At 38.3% G+C, this 23,446-nt stretch overlaps 1 protein-coding gene across 4 annotated transcripts in view; it reads left to right on the plus strand.

Moving 5' to 3' along the window:
- The window catches only part of DLG5 (discs large MAGUK scaffold protein 5), a 96,286-nt gene that overhangs the window by 6,372 nt on the left and 66,468 nt on the right, over positions 1 to 23,446 (plus strand). Inside the window, exon 1 of one of the 4 annotated variants that reach the window (XM_064430344.1) lies at positions 11,952 to 12,021. The exons of the other annotated variants lie outside the window; for them this stretch is intronic. Coding sequence (XP_064286414.1) covers positions 11,967 to 12,021 — 55 coding nt within the window. The 5' untranslated portion in view covers positions 11,952 to 11,966. Of the gene's footprint in view, positions 1 to 11,951; positions 12,022 to 23,446 lie in introns of those variants that run through there. 4 annotated transcript variants of the gene reach the window in all.

Below are 23,446 nucleotides of genomic sequence, written 5' to 3' on the forward strand. Positions count from 1 at the left end.
GAGCTAAGTCCTTTTTTTTCCCCCACTTATTGCTCGCTTTTGCCAGTTTTTGGTTTTTTTTACCTTCATTTCTTTTTCCTTTTTTTTTTCTTAGTTTTCCTAGCTCCTATTAATTGTTACTTTCATTTTTTTTTTCTAGCATTAAAATTCTTTATTCAAAACTCCAGTTGTTGGATATCAGTAGGTGTTGATAAATTGCTTGTAAGGATTCCTTACTCTGTAAAATACCAGGACAGAGGTGTCTTTCAGAGCTGTTCAGTGCGGTCCTGGTTTTGGCTGGGGTTAAACCGTGATAAACCACCAGCACATAGTGGGTGGTAGTGTGAAGCAATTAGTTCCTGTTGTGGGTTCTTTTCTTAAGAAGAATTGTAAAATGCTGTACATATATTAATGCTAAAACATTTCTTCATGTAAACTGTTCATAGTGTTGATGGAGACAGAAAAACATGTTGTTAGTGGATCTAACTTTTTGTGAGAAGAGCTGTAGTCATGTAGGTGAGACATCTAGGCTGTTGAGCTATATTGAGTAGTTCATGGTGAAACATTATTTGTCACCTTCAAGATGCAAGTCGTTGGCTTTTTTGTGAACAGTGGCAATTTAGAGCTGAATCATTCTGATGGAGGAGCTGGCAAGTTTGCAGTGGCTGAGCTTTGGCTTGAGGCTAACAGTGCTTTTCTAATGGAAGCAGACAAGAAGGATGCTGTTCTCTGAAGAGACTGGTGTTGTTAGTCTGTCTCAAATGTTGGAGCCTGGCTCTTCCAAATGGGATGTTTTTTAGGAGTTCTCAGTGATACTCTGTATATTAATTCCTGTCAATGGGAGACAGAATTCCTAAAATATTGAAGGAGGTCCGTAGTGCTATTACTTAGAAACCAGTTCAAAATAGGCAGTGCACAGTATGATGTGCAACATGTGCCTGTCACAGGTTGTGGTGCTGATGGGGCAACATCCACTCCTGTTGTAGCTCACAAATAAGGTTAACTCTGGGAGCTCCTGTTGCCAGCTGTTGTGCAAGAGTCTGATCTCCATGGGACACCCTTTCCAGGCTTCAGAAGCTGGTGATAGCAAGAATTAATGGCCCTTGAAGTTGATGGAAGTACTTGGCTTCTTGGGGTCAACACTGAACATATTTCTAGACAGCCTATGATTACTGGGAATACAGAATAACTACTACAACTGGAAAGCTTTTCTTACCCAAACTGGTGTCAGAGGAAGTTAAAGGCAGCCTATTTCATGTATATAACACCACCTTCTTCTTCCTCACAGCTTCCAAAACCTCTGATTTCACAGTTCATGGGCTGAACTGCTCAGCAGTTTGCTTGTTCACAGCATTAATATGTTTGTTCTGGAGAGCTGTTCTTTATATTTTTGAAAATCATAACTTTTTTTCTAGTTGTCTCATGGAGGCATTGTATTTTAAATAGCCTGTAGCCTTTTAAATACCCTGATTAAGATTTGCTGACCTGCAGCTGGAGACAAGAAGCAAGTGAAAATATAAAGCCATTAAGTGGAGAGTTGAGGGGTTGTTTTTTTGCAAACTTTTTATGTAGTTCATAATTTATTATGTATTGGATGATAAACCAAAAAACTTCTTCCCCACCTCCAAACCCTCAAAGCCAGTATTGTTTAAGCTTATTTCAAAATTAGGTTTCCTAAAAATGTCCTTTCACTCTAGCTTTTTATTCTACCTGCACAAAATTGCTGATTCACAAACATGTTTATTATTCATGTACTTACCTTCCAGCATGTGAGTAATCCTCATTTATATGTATCAGGTTGGGCATGTGCAAATGTTGGCAGAATCCAGGCCTTGCATACTAAGCTCTCTGGGTTGAACAATGTCATCAGTAAAGTACCTCTTGTACCTCAGAAAGTGAGGCTGATGGTTGTTTGCTGCTCAGTGGTGCTCAAAATGGAGTTTGTGTGGGAAGAGATAGCTGTGGTGTAGGTAGGAAGGTATTTTCCTTGGGGATGGATGTAAAATGTAATGGGAATTGTGAACTCAATTTTGGTGTAAGTGAACTGTGTTCTTTTGATGTTGGCGCACAAAAATCCCTTTTCAACTCTGCTCTCTTTTTCTGAGACTGGCCAGCTGACAAGTATGGTTTTCTGTAGAAGCATCAGAACTTTTGGGTTGGGGAAATAAAGCTGGTGTAGACAATTACCAATCTGTCTGAATTGTTATATAGATGTTCATGTTTTTTTTTAAAATAAGCACAAAAGTATATTTATCATCTTTATTGTTTGTTTTTCTTGATTGTGTTTGGTTTTCTTGTGGCTAGCTTTCCTCTGTTGCATGCTTTTGTGGAAAAATCACCATAGGGGGAATTTTGAGATTGGGTAACCATGTGATCTAGCTCTTTTTGGAGCACTTATATAATCTGAATTTGCCTTCCACAGTTATGATCCTCTTGCAGAAGGAGGGGTTGATTGAGTTGTTGGGAGTTCTTCAACTAGAAAGTGACAGAAGATTGACAGATGTTGTTTTAGTAACCTCTTTCAGGGAATCTTGATATTTAGTTTTAAAGTTCTTAAACACTTCATGCATAATCTTGTGAACACTTGCAGTGATTTTTAAGAAGGTCTAATTCAAATTTAGGTCGTGATGGTGTTTTTCAGGTGGTGAGCAAGTGTGTGTGTTTAATGGTGGTGAAATCAGGTTATCTAAAGGTTTTATTTGAGGCTAAATGCATCAGCACAACAAAAATACCCAGTTATTAACTTCAATTCTCAATATTTAAAGTAGTCATGAATTTCCAGTCTGGTTTTTCTTTTCTGAACACTTTGAGAGTGAGCGATGTTATTTGAGAGCTTGCTTAAGCTTTAATTGAATGTAGGATGTGTTTTTACTCTTTTAGCTTAAAGGCCATTTGACTTAAGTAGGTGTGGTTAAAAAGAACGTAAAATGCTAAGGTCTTAAAGAAAAACAAAACGGAAAACTCCCCAACAAACAAAAAGTCTTAACAGTAGGTTTTCCTTTGTAATTGTTTAACTGGTTTGTTTTTGTCATCAGTTGTTCCATCATGTGCTTCTGATGTAGGGCTGGACTCTGAACAAACTCTGTATGTATGCTGAATTTTATTGTACTGAAAGCACAAAAAGCAGCACTAAATCCTCTCAAGAAAACAAAATAGGTATTCTCAAGAGGGCCTTCACTTTCAATTCTATTATTTTCACCTTGAGGTATTGGTATTGTTCCCCTTCTTTTAATGAAAGGCATACTGAAAATCTGACTTGTTCAATCCCTTTTCTGCTTTCTGTGGCAATCAACCTTAGGGTGCTCAGGCTGCCTATTTTCCCCTCTGTATTTAGATATGCTGCCACAGCTTTCCTTTGCTGCTTTGACAGTGCACGAGCAATCCTTGCTTTTTTGATGGGGAAATTCAAAGTTTTGAGGCTTCTAGTTACCTTTAGGGCATATTGGGAAAGGACACTTTCTGTAAGATGCGTTGACTACTTTGGTTAAGGGTCTGATTAGTTTGCCTCAAGGGGTTAACCTTGCCTCCCTCCCTGCTGAATAACCCAAGGCTGACTTAGGTATAGACTGCAGACATGAACTTTGAGAGACGTACAGTGAGATATTTTTTCTAAACTGTTGGCCTTGAAAATGTGTGGACCAGCACTTGAAGGTATGTTATATTTCAGATATATTCATTTGTTATCCTGGTTCATGAACCTTTCCTATTTTGCTGGCACCTTTGAGCTCCTGAAATACTTTCAGGAGTATTTCAGGGTCTGCACTGCTGCAAGTGTTAGAGCAGTGTTTTGGCTGAGCAGAATGTTCCTTGATAACATGGAGCAGTAGTTTCAGATCTTAAGGTCGGAGATAGTTTCTGCCTCAGAATTTTAGGACTTGGTAGGATGTCAAGAGCATGGGTATTAATATGAAAATCAGTAAAAACATACAAGAAAAACTTGTCTGTCAAGGCTGGTGGCAGTCCTGTTCTGTACAACCATGTTTGGCTGAAACCTGTGTGTAGTGTGTGCTGGACTGGAAGAAAAGAGAGTAAATGCTGAGCTGTTTTTCTATCCCTGGCTGAGTTGATCTTCAGTGATATGCTGTGCATACATGACTTGCATAAAATTTCATTTGTCAGGGAGTACCTCATTATATTGTCTAGAATGTCAAATCTCAATTTAATTTTACAGCCAACTATAGCAAATTTATTCAGTGCTGCAAAGTGCCAGGTTGTTAGTGTGGTTTTGATACTGAGCTTGTTTTTTGGGGCTCGTGATTTCCTCTATCCCAGTGATAAGCAGAAGGTAAAGGCAGTCTGGTGGAACTGGAAGGATTGCAGTGGCTCTTGCCTGGCTGCAGTAATGAGCGCTTTGTTGTACTGTGCTCTCTTGTAAGGAATTTCAGGGTGCTACACTGCGCGTTGCTCAGCATCTCTCGGAAGTTCTTTTTCTCCTTCTGCAACTCTGCATTGCAACAATACAGTGTGGAGTTCATTTGTTTTGCCCTGTATCTGTTTAGCTTTCTCATGGGCACATGAGCCAAATCCTTTCCGAGTGCTGTAGTAGCTGATGGAGGAAATCCACATAAAAAGTTCTGTGACTTCATCTCGTCAATTGCATTGTATATATACATTTGTGCATGGAAATTAATACCTGCTTCTTTATAAATGAGAAGTACTTTAAAGAAATATATGTATTGAAAGTAGATCAGATTTTTAAAGACTAGCTTTCCCCTATCAAAATATTTTGACTTGTTCCTACAGTGTACCCCTAAATTAAGGCTTTGCTGAAGTATGGTTGCATATATTTTTGTTACAGGGTAAGATGCAAATGCACAGCAATAGCTAAAACCATTTTATTTCACGTTGTGGTGAAATAATAGCTTTTGAGACATAATAAATGTTCAGAATAATTCCCTGGTCATATGACAGTAAGAGGAGGTGAATTTGGATCACTGAGGCTGTAGGATTTCTGACCTTATGGATTAGATCATGAGACCTTGGCCTTGATTTAATTCTAAGTAGTGCCTGATGTAGATAGTATCTGCATTTTATGTGATCTGTTTCAGAAAATAACCAAAAGTGTGCTTCATTTGCTTGATTTCAACAGAACATTGTTAGTTTATGGAGTGGAATCTCATTTGGCTAGCTGATCTCTGTTCTCCATTTTCTGCTGTCCTCATGTGTTTTTCTGTTCACATGTGGTGTGCTGTGAAGACAGGCTTCTCAGCTTTCCCACTGGGTACCCACTGTTCATGATGGTTGTGGTAGAGGACCTGTTATCTCTGTCACCTGTATGCTTTGTGGAAGATAAACATATAAGAAAGAGCCTAATAGAACAAATTACTCTGTATGGCCTTAAGAGGGATCCTTATGTCAAGCACAGCTTCTTCAGTGAGACTCAAAAGTTATAATTATGTAAAACACAAATTTCTGATGTTCATGTTACAAACTTATTTTGGTTAGCAAAGTTGTTCTGAACATTGATAAATAAAGCTAATACATGGTGTGGCATGTTGGAAAGGGGAAAAAAATTGTCTGGGTCTGATGATTGGATTGCAGGGTACACCAGGGGCTAGGCATTTCCTGAAAGGTTTTTTCAAAGTCCTTGAAGAAATAAAATTTCTCTTGAGTTCTCTTTTTTTAAAGTACAGAAGTGAATTGTGGAAGTTAGTCTTTCTGCTCCAACAGTTTTTTTGTGTTGTGTGGGTGTTTTAATAAGTGCATCTTAAATATATAAATCTGCAGCATGCTGAATGTAAAATTTGGGTTTGCCAAAGTGTTTATTCCTATCACGGATCTTGCTGAACTTAAAGGGGTTTTTTCCTTCTTTTTTTAAAACACTTCAAAGAAAGTGCTTTGTGGTGCTTTTTTTCTCTTAATTTTATATCAGCCTCGAGAAATTGACAGACTTCTTTCTAAACAGGAATTACCTGAAGGCTAGTTTTCAGTAAGCATAGACTAGTTATCATAATGAAAGCAATGAAATATATATAATTCTTCCTGTAATTTTTTTCAGATCAAGATTAGGATTTAAATAAAGTAACATGGAGTCTTAGTTTCATTCTTGTAGTGTGTACAGATATAGTGTGTATCTGCATTTTTGTCTGTAAGTGGCATCATGGGGAAATTATGCCATTGAGTCTTCCAAACAGGTCTAGGTCTGTGTTCATTTAAGAGTGAACCTGCTAATGCTTAAGCTAAAAATGCTTATTTCCTCTCAATATAAAAACCAATTTCATCTTCAAGTAATGTTCTTTAAAAATGGCACTTCAGAGAGCAGCTTTCTTTGCCAGCTGCCTTCTGATAGTTTTTTTCTTAGCTATTTTCTGGATATCTAAGGTCAACATCCAGCATTTCTGATGGTAATTGCTCTGTGTTCGTTTTCCAGTGCAAAAGTAGACAGTGAACATCATGGAAACAAGTGTAAGAATGTTGTTCATGGAATGATCATCTCTGGAGGATTTCTCTGCTGTGGAGAAGAGGGAAGGGATGTGTATTGAGATCAGGATGTGAATAATGCATTGTTAATGAAGTATGAGGCAACTGATAGAAAGAACTGCTATCATGATGAAAGTCAGGTGGAGTTCTCTAAGAGCAAAAAAATACATAGTGGGAAATTATATGTGCTTGCTTAAGCCCTGAATTTGTTGGCAGACGTAAGTGACCTTTGATGGGCTCAGGCTGGGGTGGGATTTAAGTGTTTTCAACTTGCCTTGCACATCAGGTGTTCTGTGAGCTCAGGGTCAGAAGGGAGTGCACCAGCCAGCCTGGGCTCAGGGTCTGTCAGCTTGGTGGCATGGGTGGAGTGATGATGATCTTTCTAGGGATTCAGGGCTGAGATGTGGAGAAGGTGGCTGAGAGAAGTGAGAGCAAACTTCTGAACTTCCTCTGCCATGGTGGCTGTGAGCTTTTCCTGGGTGCTTTGTTACAAAGTCAGTTAAAGAGCTGAGATTGTCCTCACTAAAGGTTGGAGTTTGCACAAAGAATTCCTTGCCACACATAATAAATTTTTAAAACAGCTTTTTACTTACTGCTACTGTTGTAGTTGCCTCTAGTGAAGTACATCTGGTTTTGGCATATCATTTTGAACATGAAGGTCAGGATATTTGTTGTCTAGGTCTTCGGCATGGTCAGGTACTCAGTGATCCATAATTAAAAATGTGCATGAATACGCTTAATTCTTCTGTTCTTAAATTTGTCACTTTGTGACCCTAGAGTTAAGAGTTTGAGTCTGAATGTTTTACCATTACATCAGTCTGTTTTGTGCTTCCTTTCTCAATTCCTGTGTAAAACTCATAAAGAAAGCCCTTTGCAGTGCATGGGAGGTCTAGCTGATTTGCCCTGCTTGGATGGGATAATTGTGGTAAAATGGTTAATGCAAATTTCATCTTTGCTGCTGCTTTCAGATAAGCAAATGGTTGATCTATTATGGTGGGATGTGAATTCTCTGCATTATGTGAAGATACTTTTTTTTTTGCTTTGCTTTAATGCTACTTGCACATCTTAAATGCAAACTTAACATTTAAAATGTGCAATCTTAGTACTGTGTTCAGACACTAAGCAGAAACTGTTTGTAGGTTTGTGGTTAGTGGAAAATGCCAAACTACATGTTTTACCTACCTTGCTATTGGATCTTCCTCTTCAATACTCTTGCTATAAGAAACTATAGAAGGATAGTTGAGTTCTCTTTGCTGTACCATGTTTAGAGGTAGGGTTACAAAATTCACGTGTAGTTGATTCTTAGATGATTGTTAGATGGATCATGATATTATTCTCTCTTATTTCAAAATTGACAAAAATTGTGACTTTATGTGAATGTGTGGGTTTAGTGACATTAATGAGTTGAAGACTTGTGGAGAGGTTTCTGTTATTTGGAGGAAACTAAGATGTGCATGCAGACCCCATGGCAGAGCAGAACATGTATTACAAAATGAGAAATGATGTGCCAAGGTACAACTTCAACTTGTTTTTGGTTTTTTGGGATTTTTTTAGAATTTAGGTTCAAAATCATGTTTTTTCTACAATTAATCTTACTTTACAGATTCTGAATGGTGGAAAAATAGTTTTACAGTTGGAGAGGTTTGAAGCAGAGAAGAGAGGAGTTGATTCTGAAGGATAGAAATGAAGCTGGGAATGCAATACCTACTCCAGTGCTCTGTGAGACAGTGCAGCAATGAGAGTGCAGTTGTAATTTTTTTCAAAATTAGTGCCTTAAAGTATGCGATGCAAACCCAAGCTAATATAAAAGTGCTGGGAGTGTATCACAGTAGCTGTGTCTTCCTGGCATATTTTGATAAAAATAGCCTACCAAATACAAAGTAGAAATACAGGAAAGCCTGCAACCTCTCCCAGTGGCTTACTGCTGATGGACTTTGTAATTACATCTGTCTATCTCCATCTGTACCCTGCTTGGCTAGAGGCTGGATTTAAGGTTAATTGTGTGATGGAGGATCCTGGCTTACAGCTACATCTTAATTAGAATTCACAATCATCTTTACATAAAAATATCTGAAAACTCTTTTAGAAAAAAATGCTGATTATAGGTTAAATGAAAAGATTTGGATATTTCTTTTTTCATAATTTGTGAATAACTTAAGTATATAAAAATATATTTCCATGCCATCTGGCTTATTTCTCTTTTCATCTTACTCTTGGCTTCTGTCATCTTGCTTATTGCTCTTTGGCTTTTTAATTAAAGGAAAAAGCAGTAGAAATTACTTTTGTGATCACAGTAACATTTCAAAGGTTATTGAATGCTTTGAAAAATAGTGCTGTTCTATGTTTTGAGATTTACTGCTGTTGAACATAGCTCTGACATGAACATACTAAATCCCTTTGACTTGGGTGTATAATATTCTAATTAGTGTAATTAATCAAATTTTATTCTGTAAAATCAAATGTTTTTTAGAAATATATAGTTCATTTCTTGAACTACCATGCGGAGATTGAACTATCCTTGGTAAGGTTGTTACATTTAACTCTTATGAATAGATCTGTTCCTAAAAGTTGTGGTTTGGAAGTATTTAATTAAATGTGCTGGAATTAACAATTACAACATTCTGAGAGCTCTCAGGATGCAATTCGATGAAAACCAGAAATCCTGTCTGTTTCATGGGTTGTGTAAGAAAAGAAAAAGGAGGAAAATAAAGTCTTATGTTTCATTTTGATTAATTTCATGTCAAGTGCTACTGTAACTTTGGTGTTGGCTATTTTTGTTTGTTTTGTTTGCTTCTTTTTTTTCAACTTGTAAAAACAGTGGTTTGGTCCCTAGAGATTTTTTTCAGCTGAAGTGAGTTTCAATAAGCTGACCTCTTTAAAAAAAAATAAAGAGGAGAAGAAAAAGGAGCAAGTCCTAAAGACCTTCCTTAAACAGCATCACTTGAAAAATTCAGTTCAGTTTAGCAAGGTGCATAAGCATATGCTCCTCTTTAGCAAGAGAACGCTTTGTCTCTTGGGTTGTATTCAGATATTGCTGCTTGCATGAGTTAAGATGATTAAGTATGACCCTAATGTTGTTAAACCAGTGCCTGAGTTCCTGATACGATAATTTGCAAACAAAATTTGCTTTCTCATAGTGTCAGTTGCATTCCAGTTTGGCAGCATTTGGAAGGTAAATGCCCTAGCTTGGTGATTCCTTGTTGCTGTTGGATATCCTACAGGGGCATCATCTTAAATGGGAAAGGAGATGCTGGACTGAAGCGAAAGCATGAATATATATTTTTTCAAACCTCAGGATTTCAGTATTTTTATTTAAAACTTTTGTTAAGCACCTTTAAGATCCTTTAAAAATTGGGAAAATGAAGTTGCTTTTTACCCCAGACATAAGGTATTTTGAAAACACAAAAATATGCAGATTTGTGTACTGATTGTTGTCACTGTGAATCTCCAAGTACAGGATTGCATGAAAGTCTGCCACAAGGCTGTGTAACTGTTCAGACTACCTGATTTAAACTCATCTCTGATTAGCAAGTGATGTTTTTTAGCTGTACTGCTTGAGCCATACTAAGAGTGAAGAAGGAAAAAAATCTGTTCTGATATTTTTATTACTGCATCATCTGGGAGCTTTTCATCTTTGTGATTAAATGACCATGGCATGGTATAGAGGTGTTGTGATCTTTGCCCAATACTTTTTGCTTCAGATCTGTCTTTATTAGTTTGGCATGCACATTTGGAACTGGTGGTTAGATGAGGAGAGTTGTGTCTTGGGGAGCAGCAGAACTGAGAGGAGAAATAGTCCTGTGACAGCACCTTGGGATTGAGGTGGTGAGAAGGGCAGTGCCGTGTGGTGGGATAGATGGTGTTAATGCTGGTGGTGTCTTCAGCAGAGGACAAAGCACACTGGGTTTCTTTGTAAGGAGCTATCTCTTGAGTTTATGTTTGTACCATGTGTACAGAACTGACAAGCCTTAGTTTGTGCTGGCGTGTGTTACCTTATTGCTGTGGCCTGAGTGTCTGGCAATAGGGTGTGATTGTTGTCCTTGCTAATGACTCTGCAGCTGTTCCCTCCTTCCCTCCTCAGTGTCTTGGTTAACTCGGCTCTTTAAGTGGAGGTAACACAGTATCTTTGCAAACTAAAATTGTTACACATATGTTTAAGTTACTTAGCTCATCTCAGGATTTGCACTTTAATTTTGCAGTAAACTTTATGCAGAAAAAAAAATAAATAAAGCAGTGTTGCAGTCGCTTGCCTAGATCCGGGGTCAGCCCGAAGGCTGGTTGCGCAAAGCCAGTAATACTGCTCTGTAAAGGGCTTGTACTGCAGCGCTAAAATTCATCCGTGAGTGACCTCTTGGAACTCTGTAACTCTACACCCACACATCCTAATTGTCTGCTTAGGTCACAGCCAGCCTTTGATGTGCCACAGACCACGGTAGGGTACTGGGCCAACTGGTTCAGCTGCCGCCTGCTGCTGCCGCGAACAACAGCCCTTTGTTGTGCCCGGGCTGTGGCGCTGCCCGGGGTTTTTTGGTTGTTTCTTTGGAAGGTTTTTGGGGTTTTTTTTTGTTTTGGTTTGTTTTTTCCCTACTGCTTCTCTTCAGCCACTCTTGGACGAAGGCTTCTACACATTTATAGTTAAAACTAATGCTGGAATGTCGTCTCCAGACCTGTGTTGATAAATGTTCTATTATCAAGAAAAAAATTTTGAACAGAAAAATGTTGATATATGCACACTGTCTCATGATTCCAAGTATTTGGAAAACCAGAAATCTAGGTGGTTACAGAGATGTTGCTTTAAAAAAATATTGCCATGCCAGGATGCGCATGAAGTATTTCGAACCTGTATCTAAACTGATTGGCATGCAAGACATGAATTTGTGTTTCATTTATTCAGATACTGCTCTTAGGATTGTTAGTGCTGATTTTATAATTTCTTGCCACTTTAATATAAATTTATTCTGCAGCTTGACTAGCAGTGTTTCAGTAATTCTTGGTTGTTGAGCATACAGAACTATAATTTCTTTAACCCCCGACCACAGTATTAACTTATATTCTTAAATCACAGGGACTGAGCTCAATTGTTTGATCATACTGATAGAATATATGTTGGTACATACACGGTGCTTGGCAAAAGTAATATGCTTGCTTGTAATAATGCTTCCTGTGTGCTTTTTTTTCATGGTTTCTTATTCCAACCTTTTGTTTTCCAGCTTGCATTAACTTAAGCTTAAGGCTTATTTCATGTTATGAGCTTGCTTGCTGATCTCATCTATCCCAAAAGCAATGCTGAAGAGGACAACAAATACAATTATAGCTATAACATAGTAGAAATAAGGAAAATGAAGTGTTATGCGGGCAGCACCTGAAACTAGGTGATAATGACTATGATTATTAAGCAAACTTGTCTGTCTTTAATCAGAGACCTGTTTGTGGAACACGGACTTGATGAGGAAGACAATAACAACGTGATAATGACAAAGCTTAGCAGGGTTGGGAGGATTTGGGAGCAGCATATATGAGATACTGTCTGTACAATCAACCTGTAATCTTTGGAGTTGAGAAGGAAGATGAGTTGGAAGAGAGCAGAAGCAGAAATGCATTACTGTCAAGCTTCACTGAGAGGTATGGGAAAATTGAGTGGTTGCATTGGTGTTGAGTATCTTTATGGGCTCTTTGTTAGTATTCCTCTGGCTTTCTGTTTGGTTTTGGAAAGGAAATGGTTAATGGCTGTGAAAAATTTCGAGTAATGTTTCTTTTTCCCTTTTGTAGTTGCTTTATGTTACTCTTCTCGTTTTCTGAAGGGTTCTATTTTTCATAGCATTGATCTGTGGTTAGATGAACAGTGAATACATTTATTTCAGCCATTCCTTTGAGTAAGTTGGCTGTGAAATACAGCAAATTGCAGTTTACTAATGGAAGCAGAAACTAATGGAAATAAGTTGCCAAAATTCCTTTAAAGAAGGAAAAACATTTTGACTGGGAAATCAAAGTTGAATAATCAATACAGCTTTTAATTTATAAGGTTCATGCTAAGAATTGTGCAGCATGAAGAAGTGAAACATTCTGTGGCCAAAATCAGAGTTTTTTAGTGGTTTGATTGTGGTAGTTCAAAACCTACTTCCCTCTTTCAGTTTTCAGCAGCATGGGAAGCTCTTCAGCTGAAGTCCCAACAACCTGGGCTTCCTGTGTTTGTGGGGAGACTGATTAAAAGCAAAATGTGGGGGAAGAGAATTATTTTTTCCCTTCCAAGACAAGTATTTGTGTCTTTGTTATGTCCATCCCAGCCCAGGATGTTCTATAGCTGTATATGTGCTGTGAAGTAATTTCTCCTTGAACCACATTACCTTCTTAGTTTTGTATAGAACCTGGAGCAGTTGGGTAGCTTTTCAGGTCTTATGTGGGTTCCCCGGCAGTCAGCTTTTCTAGAGACAAATTAAGTGGTTTCTGGTAACAGGTTGCCAGTACCTAAAATGGTATGCCAAAAACATTTCAAGCATGTCATTGGTCTGCATGTGTCATATAGAATTTGATAGAAGGGAAGGGTCCTTCTAAGTGTGGCACTGAAGTCATGAGTGTGCAAGTGTGATGTATCAATTTATACCTTCCTCCATTTATAATCATGTATAGAGGGTATAGTCTTACCAGCAGGTGAGGCTGGAAAATGAAAGCGTTGCAAACCTGGCTTTGACATGAGGGTTTTCTGCAAGTGACTTGTATGTGAACAGAGGTTTTGGGAGTCATTGTATTCAGACATAGTGTTTTCCTTTCTGTATCATCATTCCCACACACTCCATTATTTTGTTCCTTGACTTAAAATCTTGTGGGACTTTTCCTGGGAATCCCATGGGGGACTTTGTATTGGCAGTGTATGTAAGGAAGTCTTCAGCTTGCAGCTGCAGAATCACGTGGACATTGGTGTGTTTTGGGCATTCTGCAGCCTATATTTTAGATGAAGCGAGTGCCATAGTTTTTGTTGTAGAAGTTTTTTGGCACAATGTTGGTTCTACACAGTTTGTGCCAAGTGGGGCATGGCTGAAATAATCGATTCTGAAGCTTTCCAGGCTCTTCTAGACAACCTGTACTGAAGGCATAAGTGGGGCTGCAGTTCAGAGCTATTTTTTTTAATGAAACTGTCATTCATAATTGAACTTTTCATGCTAAATATATTTTTAAAAAAATGCCATCTGTAGTTGATGTTGAAACATTTTCCAGAGGATTTTGTACCTGTGTGTATACACACACGTTCCCAGACACATCTGTAGTGTACACCACTGTGAGACATTCTGACAAAGGACATGATGCTTTTAGTGGATGTATGAAGCTGACATATTACCCGTTCTCAGTTTTTTAACTGGTGCAATAATTACTGTAGTATTTCAGTAGCGAGAACAGATTTCAAAATAAGCAAATTGCGATAAAGTATCAAGGCTCAAAGTTTTGGGAACATGAGTAGCATTTCATCCTGCATATTATTCCACACCAAAAAACAAGTCACTTAAGGATGAAAAGAAGCATTAGATGGTGCACAGCAGTTGTCATCTGCTGGTGCTGTGCCGAGGCTCAGCTTCTGAGGAGCCTGTGTCTCCTGCAAGTTATAAAGAAATCTGTTTTGATGAAGACTAAACAGAATGGGGATCTCTGTAACCTTGGTGCGAACACTAAGATTTGAGGTCGGCAGTTTTTGCAGTCTGCAGGGAAATGCAGGAACAGGGATAATGTGCCTTTACTGTTTGCTTCACTGATATAGAACTTACTTGTGTGAGACATACAATTTCTGTGGGATGTAAATTTTCTTCTGCTGTGTTTTGCATTAGAGCATTTGTTGTTTGAGCAGAAACAAGAATATCGAGACAAATGAGCATTGGCTCCAGTTGTAGATCAGGTTTCTCCAGGTTCTCAATTTCTTCCCTTTGTCCAGCAATCTAAAAGCATTCTTAAACATCCTTCGCAGAATTTTTTTTGCAACATTCCTCTGTAGTATTTCTATTCAGACAATAAGAAGAATTTTATTGGCCTGCCTTTTTAACAACCACAATACTGCCATACTGGAGCTTCTGTCTTGGTAACAAGAGTGGGTTTTATCATTCTAGTTTTCTTTGTGTGTAAAAGCCATGCTGACAGATATTCTGCTGTTCACAACTAAACACAGAAGCAACAGGACTTCTTAAAACAAAAGCTGTGGTTTGTTGTTTAGGGCTTCTGGGTCATGAATCTTACTCCTCTTAAAAGACACTGTTAGAGCTTTAATGTTGCTTGACTAGACCCCTAGAGAACTTATGCATGCTACATTGCAACTCTAGGCAGTTCTATCCAGGATATTCTTTTGCTTTGAGTTTGCTGCAAATTTTTTAGTAGAAAAAAGTTGATGTGCTAGCATTAATTTTTGCTTTTCAAATTGGTGTTTTGTTGTCTAGGTGTTAACATAATTTAGCTTAATACCAGACCACATAAAAAAAAAGTTTAAAGATTTATGTGTTACATGACTGTGTTTTGGTTTCTGGATTTTTCTTATGCTATACCTGCTTTTTGTATGAAGTTGGGAGCTGTGTTTCAGGCTGAGCTGTCGCAATGAGATCACAGTGGCAGGAGAGCTTGTGTGCCAGAGCACAGTTCCGAGTGCCGTCGAGAAAACTTCCCTACTTATCCCTCCTGCCCTTGTTCTTTGCATTATTTTGACTTGATGCCATCTGTGCTTAGACCTTCTATTCACAGGGACACAGGAGGTGTCAAGTGCCCTGGAAGTTTGGCATAGGAAGCAAAACACTAAAGAATGTGTTAACGTTGGTATTACTGCTTGATAGGTGTACATTTCCTTTCACACCACAACAATTTGTCCAGACCTATTCCTGCTGTTAATTAGCATGTAGTATTGCGAATATCCTACTCCCTATTCTTTTTATCCTCTTTTCCTATGCCTGTGCCACTCACTAAAATGCAGTGATTTATGGATAGCCACAAGAGAACAGACTGAGCTACTGTGAGTGGTTCTGTTTCTCAGAAAGGTTTCTGCTTCCTATTAATTTTGGGGAAAATAAACAGTCATTTAACAGTTGTTAAGGTTGGTTTCTGTTCTTTTCGTATTGAATATTGCTGGCTAAAATTTCTGGCTGTTAAAACCCCATCTGTTATCTTTCTTGATTTTCATTGTTTGTGGGAAGAACAATACATATATAGTCTATGGACATACTATGTTTTAACGAATTTTAATCTGAAATTTTAAAACCAGTAATAATGCTTTCAGTCATCACTAGATCTGTATTCATGCTGTTATAAATGTAGGTACTTAACATAAGATACTGTTGATCTTGACCTCAGGTGTAGAGGTTGGAATTTTTTTTGAAAATATCATAGTTTTGGGAAGGCAAGCTTAAACATGATCTTGCTTCTGTGTATCAACAGTGACATTCTTTTTTAAATTTAGTTTTAAAGAAATTAATCAAGCCACCTTATTGTTCTGCGCCAAGGCTTGCAACAGAAAATTGTTGTCATTTGTTCCAAGTGACATCTGTTTGTTTAACTCATAACACAGAAAAACCACCTTGGTCAATTGAATTAAATATGCAATCCACCTGTCTTTGTGCTACCTCTTGTTGCCAATTAAGACTTCAGGTTTTTTTCTGCTTAATGAATATACATCCTTCAGATACAGCATTCTATATTAAAAAAAACCAAAACAAACCAAACCAAAAGTATGCAAGTGTTTTTCTTACCTCATTTCTTGAAAAGTAGAAGATACAGGCATGATTTCTGGTTTTGAAAATAGAATACTAAATTTTTTGAGTAGGAAACAGGGATATTGATGAGGTGATGGGTGTTCTGTAAGATTATCATATGTAAGTTGCTCTCTTTGCTTTCAGTATACAGCTTTTCATTCTCTTCTCCAAAAATACAAATCATAAGAGCTCCCTCTCCCCACAATAATGGAACTTCTTACCTCTTTCATGCGAAGACAAAGAAAAAATTCCAAGTAGGAAAATTTTAGAGGTTGGCTTCAGTAAGAAGCTCAAGAGTGTATCAGAAAGCTGTGAAAGATGATGATGAAAAGCTAGGAGAGATCTGTTAAGTACAGGGGTCAGCAGGTTCCTTATGGCTCTGATTTCTACTAGCAGGGGGAACATCTTGTGTGGGTGTTTCTTTCCATTGCCCTAATGGACGAAGAGTAACTTTGCTGGTGTCATGTGGATTTCCTTATCCTGTTCCTTCTGGTTCTAGTAGTTGGGGTTTTCTCCATCCAGTAGAAGGGGAACACTTTGGAAGATCCACTGTAGTTTTGAAAACACAACGCAAATTCCAATGCCTCACTAGATGTGCCAGTGAAACATAATGGTTGTTTTGTGTATAGTATTTCAGTTTGAATATATATCTCCACAATTTCTTTGAATCATTTTGTGTCTTCTGTTCTCTTCAGCTGTCCATTATCACTGCTGTTTATTTGCTGGATATTGCTTTTATTTGTATCTATTCTTACTTTGTGTATGTGATAAATGTGCAGTTGGGTTTCTGTGTGTGACAAAGCATCCCAATTCCCAATCTGCCAACGCTTTGTTTCTGATGAGTTCTGCCCAGAGAGCACTACTTGCCATGCAGGTATGAATCAGTGAATGATCATTTAGTCTGTGCAAATACTTGTCCTTTTTCGCTTGAGCTGAGGAACCGGGGAGGTGACATTTTAAAAACACTTAAGTTGTGACTAGAATCATCCTGCCTTGAAAGCCAGAAGATGCTGGTCTACTGTGCTTAAATGTCAAGTGATTAATAACTGTGGTTAGTATTTGCACTTCTAGGGATGATTACAGGGGTTCAGCCTAAAAGTAGCAGGAAGGGAGGTAAGTTCTGTAACCAGGCAGGGCTTGTTCTGGCTTGTGCAAAACAACATACTTCCCTGATACAGATTTTTAGTAATGGGGTGTTGCTCATCTCTTCCAAGGGCCACGGTGGCTCAGATATTCAGGGTTTCGTTTTTCAAAGCTTTCCTGATGGCTTCTCTTTATGTGTGATAATTGCTGTGTGATCACCAAAGAGTATTGTGCTTTTTGATGGACAAACTTGTTAATTTAGAATGAGCAGGTTCCAGATGTTCTTATATACAAACTGAGCTCAGTTTTGAATTGCAAAGCTCCTTGTGTTCCTGGGAGGGTGTTTCTGTGTAGTGTGTCTTGGATAGTTGCAAATATTAATCAGCTCCTTGGTTTTATGTATGGCTTTCTTTTTTTCCCTGTTAGTCTACCTGAAGCTACCAATTGTGTTGTATTGCTTATTATATTATACGACTCTGATGCTTGGACTTGTTAATAGTGCAGGGGACTGAGACAGGCGCCCTATTTGGGTGGGTGAAGAGGGCTTGTGTGGGGTTTTCTTTGTTTTCTCAAATGTTCATGTGCATTTGTGTATTGAGACTCTTCCCTCTGATAATCTGTCTAGAGAATGGAGAGAAGTATACTTTATGAAGCTGAAAGATAAATAAATATGACCAACCTCAAACTCTCACCTGTCAGGACACGTGACTGGATACATACAGAGAACACACCAAAAAATAAGTGTTCATGGGATTAAATATTTTTGGTTCATCCTATTGTCCACATTCTGAAGATAGTAGCATGTAGGTAATCTGACTGTGCTTTTGATCAAAAAAGTCTGGGCCTCTGAGAAATTGTAAATGCTTCCTCTGGCTGGAAACAAGTTGTTGGGTGTTTGGCTTTTTTTGTTTGTTTGGTTGGTTTTTCTTACTTTCAGGATCTTTCCAGTGGCTTGGATTTCTTCTCTGTCACTTATTTCAATTATCTTCTGTGCATTTATTTTATTTTGAAGTACTGATTTATTAAGTATTTTTATGCAGGAAGGATCTCTGCATTTTAAATAAAACAGAATCAAAACAAGCATCTTTAATTAAAAAGCAAATTTAGCCCTTAAGTGAGAAGTTTCAGGATTTATTTTCTCATTGGGATAAAGGGTAGCATGGGAAGGGAAAGCAACGATTTAAAGAGCTACAAGCTATCAATCCTCTTTTCAGTTGAAGAATTTAAATTTTCTTTGAAGTCTTCCTGTGATGCTATTTGTGAAAGAAAAGAGATAGTTATATGCTTTTGTACAAATTAAAACTCTTTTGGGGTTTGTTACATTGTGGATTTTGAAATGTGAACTGCTTTCTAATGGATCCAAAGTAATATTCACAGTTGTTTTTGACATATTTTCTAATGTTCTCAAAATGTCGATTTTTGGAAGATGCTATCCAAGCAGAGGGAAGATGTAGTGCTGAAGTTTCCCATGAGGAATTTGTGGTTTATAGCACTCTTAGGCAAGATGAAACTATTGAGCTGAGTACCAGTCATCTGTTTGCTTTTACATATTTCTGTTTATATAGTTAGACTTCCTTTTTTTTTTTCTCCTTTGTATTCTTAACATTAAAATCATGCTGCAACATGAGAATAGGTGGATTTGGGAAAATTGTGATTGAATGTAACCCACGTTACACTTGTTTGTAATTTAAATATCTTGAATATTCTTGACTTATCTAATGGCAATGTAGAATATGACTATCTCTGTAACAGCAGCAGTACTATGAGAGAATAAAGGAAAAAGTGGGGAAGATGTCTTGTAGAAGAGTTGCAGTATAAAAGATGGCTGTAGTTCACAATGGAAGACTTTAATCCTGTGATAAATGGTGATCCTTCTCAACCTGTGTCATCTTTGTAATTTCCTAAGCAGTTTTTTATGTTACATGTTAGTTGAATTTGGTCTTTGTTGTCATGTCTTTCAAATATTTGGTGTTTGTGGGTGCAGTAGCACTGTAATTCATCACACTTCAGGCTTTAGGAAGGTTTTGTTAGGGGGAAGCCTTTTCTTAGTTTATAGGACTTGATTTTGACTATAGTTTAGTTAGTGTTTAACTGTATGTTAGTTTCATGCTGGAAACTGCATGTGAGGAAAACATTGGATGCAATGAATGTTTATCTTAATCCTACTACCATTCTCCTCATGATTTTTCTGTCCTCTGAACACTGTTAGCATCACTTTTCTCATAGATGTTGATGAAATGGGAAGCACAATGGAACACTTGATCCTGATGGCAGCTGGTTTTATTGACACCATCTCCTTTAGGAAAACCCCCAATATCTGCAGAACCTATTCAAGGAGGAAAATCTAACGAAAGCCAGTATTCTCAAGAGTCAAAGCAAGCTGTGAAGCCTGCACAGCAAAGCCTCCTCAAGGCTACCTTTGGAGGCACAATATTCACTGCCTCTCCTGTTGCTGATGTGGAATCAATGAAATGTGAGTGTTTATTTGGTTAAATGAAGAGGTTGCCAAGTTCTGCAGTCTGCTCAGTCTGCTGTGCCCAACCACCTGGCATGTTTATTGAGGGCATGTTTGTGCTGCCATCAGTAGGTGAACCTGAATGTTAAAACTGTCCCCACTCCATCTTCATGCCTGGCAAGTGGTACTGATGGGGAGGCAGCATCTGCTCCAAAATGAAGATGAGATATGGTTAAGGAGAAACCAGACCTTTCTCACAGGCAGGTGACTTCCCAGTCATGACAAGCCTTGACTTCTTTATTTTTTTAGTTGCTTGTCTTGGCTGAGAGGCCAGTCTTTCTCCCCTCAACAGCTCTGACTTCTGCTGTCTGATATGCCATGCGGTTCTTCTTCTGTGTTGTAGTCTTGTTTTCTTTCTTCTTGTCTCCTGTCACTGTCTTAGTGGACTAGGGCATTATATTTGCATTTGGAGTAGTATGCTGGACATCAAGTGCATTTGCTGAATTTTTAGCCTGTGTCTCCTCCACAGACTCCAAGGAAGTCTGCTGCACTCCATAGAGCTTAGTGTGTGTTGTCTTGTAATGCTACTGCTTCCTGTCAGAGTGTGATTTCAGGCTTTTATCAGTACACTGTTAGTGCATTAAGCTTTAGAACTTTTTCCAGAATTGATAGAGCCAATAGCATTTGGCTGCCTGTATTGCAGGTGTTGCCACCCCTTTCCCTTTCCCTGTGCCCTTACAGTTGCTCTTACAGTGAAAATTTGGGTTCTAAAAATCCTCCCCTTAGTATGATCTGCCTGCCTCTTACTAGGACCTCAAGTTCCCACCTATTGCTTGTACATACACAGCAACTGATTGCTTGGTAATCCAGACCTTGCTACACTTCCAGCAGTTACATTTCTCCCAAAATAACTACAAAAAAGCTAAAAGGCCAATTTAGCATGTTGATACCCTTGCTATGTAGGAAAAGTCCTCTCTAGACACTCAAATGGATTTAGTCTCCAAGCAGGGTCTTGTCGTTGAGAAGCCACTAGGAATATCTATGTCTGAGCAAGGAAGCTCCTTTGACGTTGCAAAGCACCGTGTGGCTGCCTCCCCACTCTATCGAGTCACAGCAGAGGTTGAGGACGTTGTCTCCTCCTTGTCCTGCCATGACTGAGAGAGAAGGAAAAGTAGCAGCACTTGTGTCCTCTAGAGAAGAGGCAAAATGCAGGAGTTTGAGCTATAATTGCTTCCAGATGAGTTCCTTTTTTTCCCAGCAGTCTTGGCTCTTAGCTGCTAGGTAGAGTGAACATTTGTATGCATGAGCACTCTGGTACTTGGGGGAAGAAGATGGGTTTTTGTTCTATTTAGTTACATGTGTTACTTTTGCCTTTAATAAGCTTAAGCACAGTTTTTCTGTGTATTCCCTGTGTGTGTCAGGGAGAGATCTGCTCACACACAACGTGGCAGTGCCAGTGGATGAGGTTGTTGGGCTGTGACTGCCCCATCACAGCCGAAGGTTACCTCTGGTGAGGGATGGGAGGTTCTTGTGGATGGTGCAGCTGTAACCAGAGGAGGCATGAAGTTCATGCCTGGGGATTTCTGCAACAAACTATTTTTGTAAATAGTTCATAGGTAATAGACTCCTGTAATAATTACTCAGTCCAGCAGAGCAATTAAGGACATACTTCGTTGTGTTGTTTGAATGAGAGCGTAGGTGTGGTTACTTTTTTATATCTGTGTGTTTGTCTTTGGAAAAAATACAGTCTGTGGATCAAATATATTATTCTTAATTGATATTGTTACTTTCTCTGTCCCTTCTTATGAGGTCATAGCAGTGCTTGGAACTTGCAAGAGTTGTCTGGTTAAGATATTAGCTGTGTGAAAACTGATAGATTTCTGGAAAGATCTTGTGTAGATGCACACAGAATGATTGCTCCAATCTGTCTGGGTTTAGAGAAGGGTCTTGGTCACTTGGCCATGGATTTGACGTTTCCTTTGTCTGTGGTACTTTGTGTGTGCAAGTAGCATTCACACAGTTCTGATGACCTTCCTGTAATTCCAGATGTCCTGAAAAGGACTTGGACCTGAAGTACGTAGGTGGCAAGGATTGACGTCTCTTTTACTGAGCAGAGTCATGTACTCTGTGCATACAGAATAAATATATAGGTATTTAATATGGAATTACTGCTGGCAGTAGGATTTCCTGATCTACAGCACTAGGAGGGGAAAAAGCTGGCATTTTTGTTCTTCCTTACTTTGGCTATCTTAAATGAAGTTGAGTGTCAATGAATAAAATTAACGTGCCAAGGCAACAAGAAGATTTAAATTAAATTGTTTAGCTTAGATATATCTTTTCTCTTAGCATTTTAAATAACAACTGCTGTAAACAGAGACAGAAGAAGCTTGGATGTAAGTGCTCTTCTGTATGAAAGTGTGTATAGCTTTTTCCGTTGTAACAACACAACAAAATTGAATTTAAAATCCTTCTGTAACATAGCTTAATGAAACCATCTTGGGACATTTTTTCCCCTTGTATTTTTCTGAGTAACGGTTGAGTATTGCAGCATGCTATGAAGAGCTATGTAGGGAGAGTTTGTTTTTTCAGGGCTTAGTTGGGGGGGGGGGGTATGTATCTGCTTTCAAGGTTGCAAGGAAGTTTCTTGAGCATTATGCCAGATTTCACCCCAAGTAACATGAACCACTCTTTTGAGAGATGCCTGAGTTGGAAAAGTCAAATCTTCCAAAGATTTAATTTCAAAGGAGGCACATTTAGTAGTGACTCCAAATTTGGCTGGTTGTGTTGATACATCTCTTGCAGTCCTGAGAGCAGTAGATGCGAACTGGTTTGTAACTAGTAGCAAAATGAGGATTCCCGACTAGAAATGCTCCTGTGAGGAGGTGTTGTGTAAGTAACTTCTTCAGTCAGTTGCTGGTCTGGTGCTTCAATAGTAATGGGCTGCTTTCTGAGAAGAGCATTCCAACTACTTTGTTCTGGTTCTCGTTAGAAAAATAAGTTTGGCCTATGTCAGTGTGTTAGGGTTATAGAAGTCAGCATATTCAGAGAAGATAGATAGCTTTAGAAGATTAAATTGTACTCAAGTGAGTTTAGAAAAAAGAGATAGTGTCAGGAGAGGGTAAAAAAGTCTTTTTAAATTGTGTTTTATCTTTTTTTCTTTAGTTTTTTTGTCTTTGGCTTATCATACATAATCCAGCAAACAACTGAAATCTTCCTGATGGCTAGAAGGAAGAAAAAATGTATACCTTTGCCTTTTTACCAGTGAAGTGGAACGGATTCCTTGGAATAGGTTAATGGGAATTGTTAAAGCATCTGTGTTAAAAATAAAAATTAAAATAATTATAAAAGAATTTGTAATTATTTGATAAGATAGTCAGCTGTAATGCCACATCATGTTTTAAAACAGAAGACAGCGCTGCTGCATTGATAATAATCAGATCCTTTGCAATCCACATGAGCTGAAATACAGGATAATTTACTTCGCCTACCTGCATTGCATTTTTACTAAAACTCGATTTTAAATGCAAATTTTTCCCATCTGTACTAAATACTGAGGTTGAAGAATTCATAATCAGTTACTTTTCTCTACCTTTTGTGCATAAGCCTATAAAAGTAAATATTTCTCTTGTTCAGATGTTGCTAAGAAAATAGGAGTTTTATGGGTATTTGTCTAGTGTTGTTTTTAATAGTTGAAGATCTGATGCTGTACTGACTGACAATTGGGAACTGAATTCAGGGCACCTTTACAGATGTCTCTGGCTTCTGGCAGGTTACTTAAGTTTTTGAATCCAGGCCT

Source organism: Passer domesticus, chromosome 8 (genome assembly GCF_036417665.1).
Source record: "Passer domesticus isolate bPasDom1 chromosome 8, bPasDom1.hap1, whole genome shotgun sequence".
NCBI lineage: Eukaryota > Metazoa > Chordata > Aves > Passeriformes > Passeridae > Passer > Passer domesticus.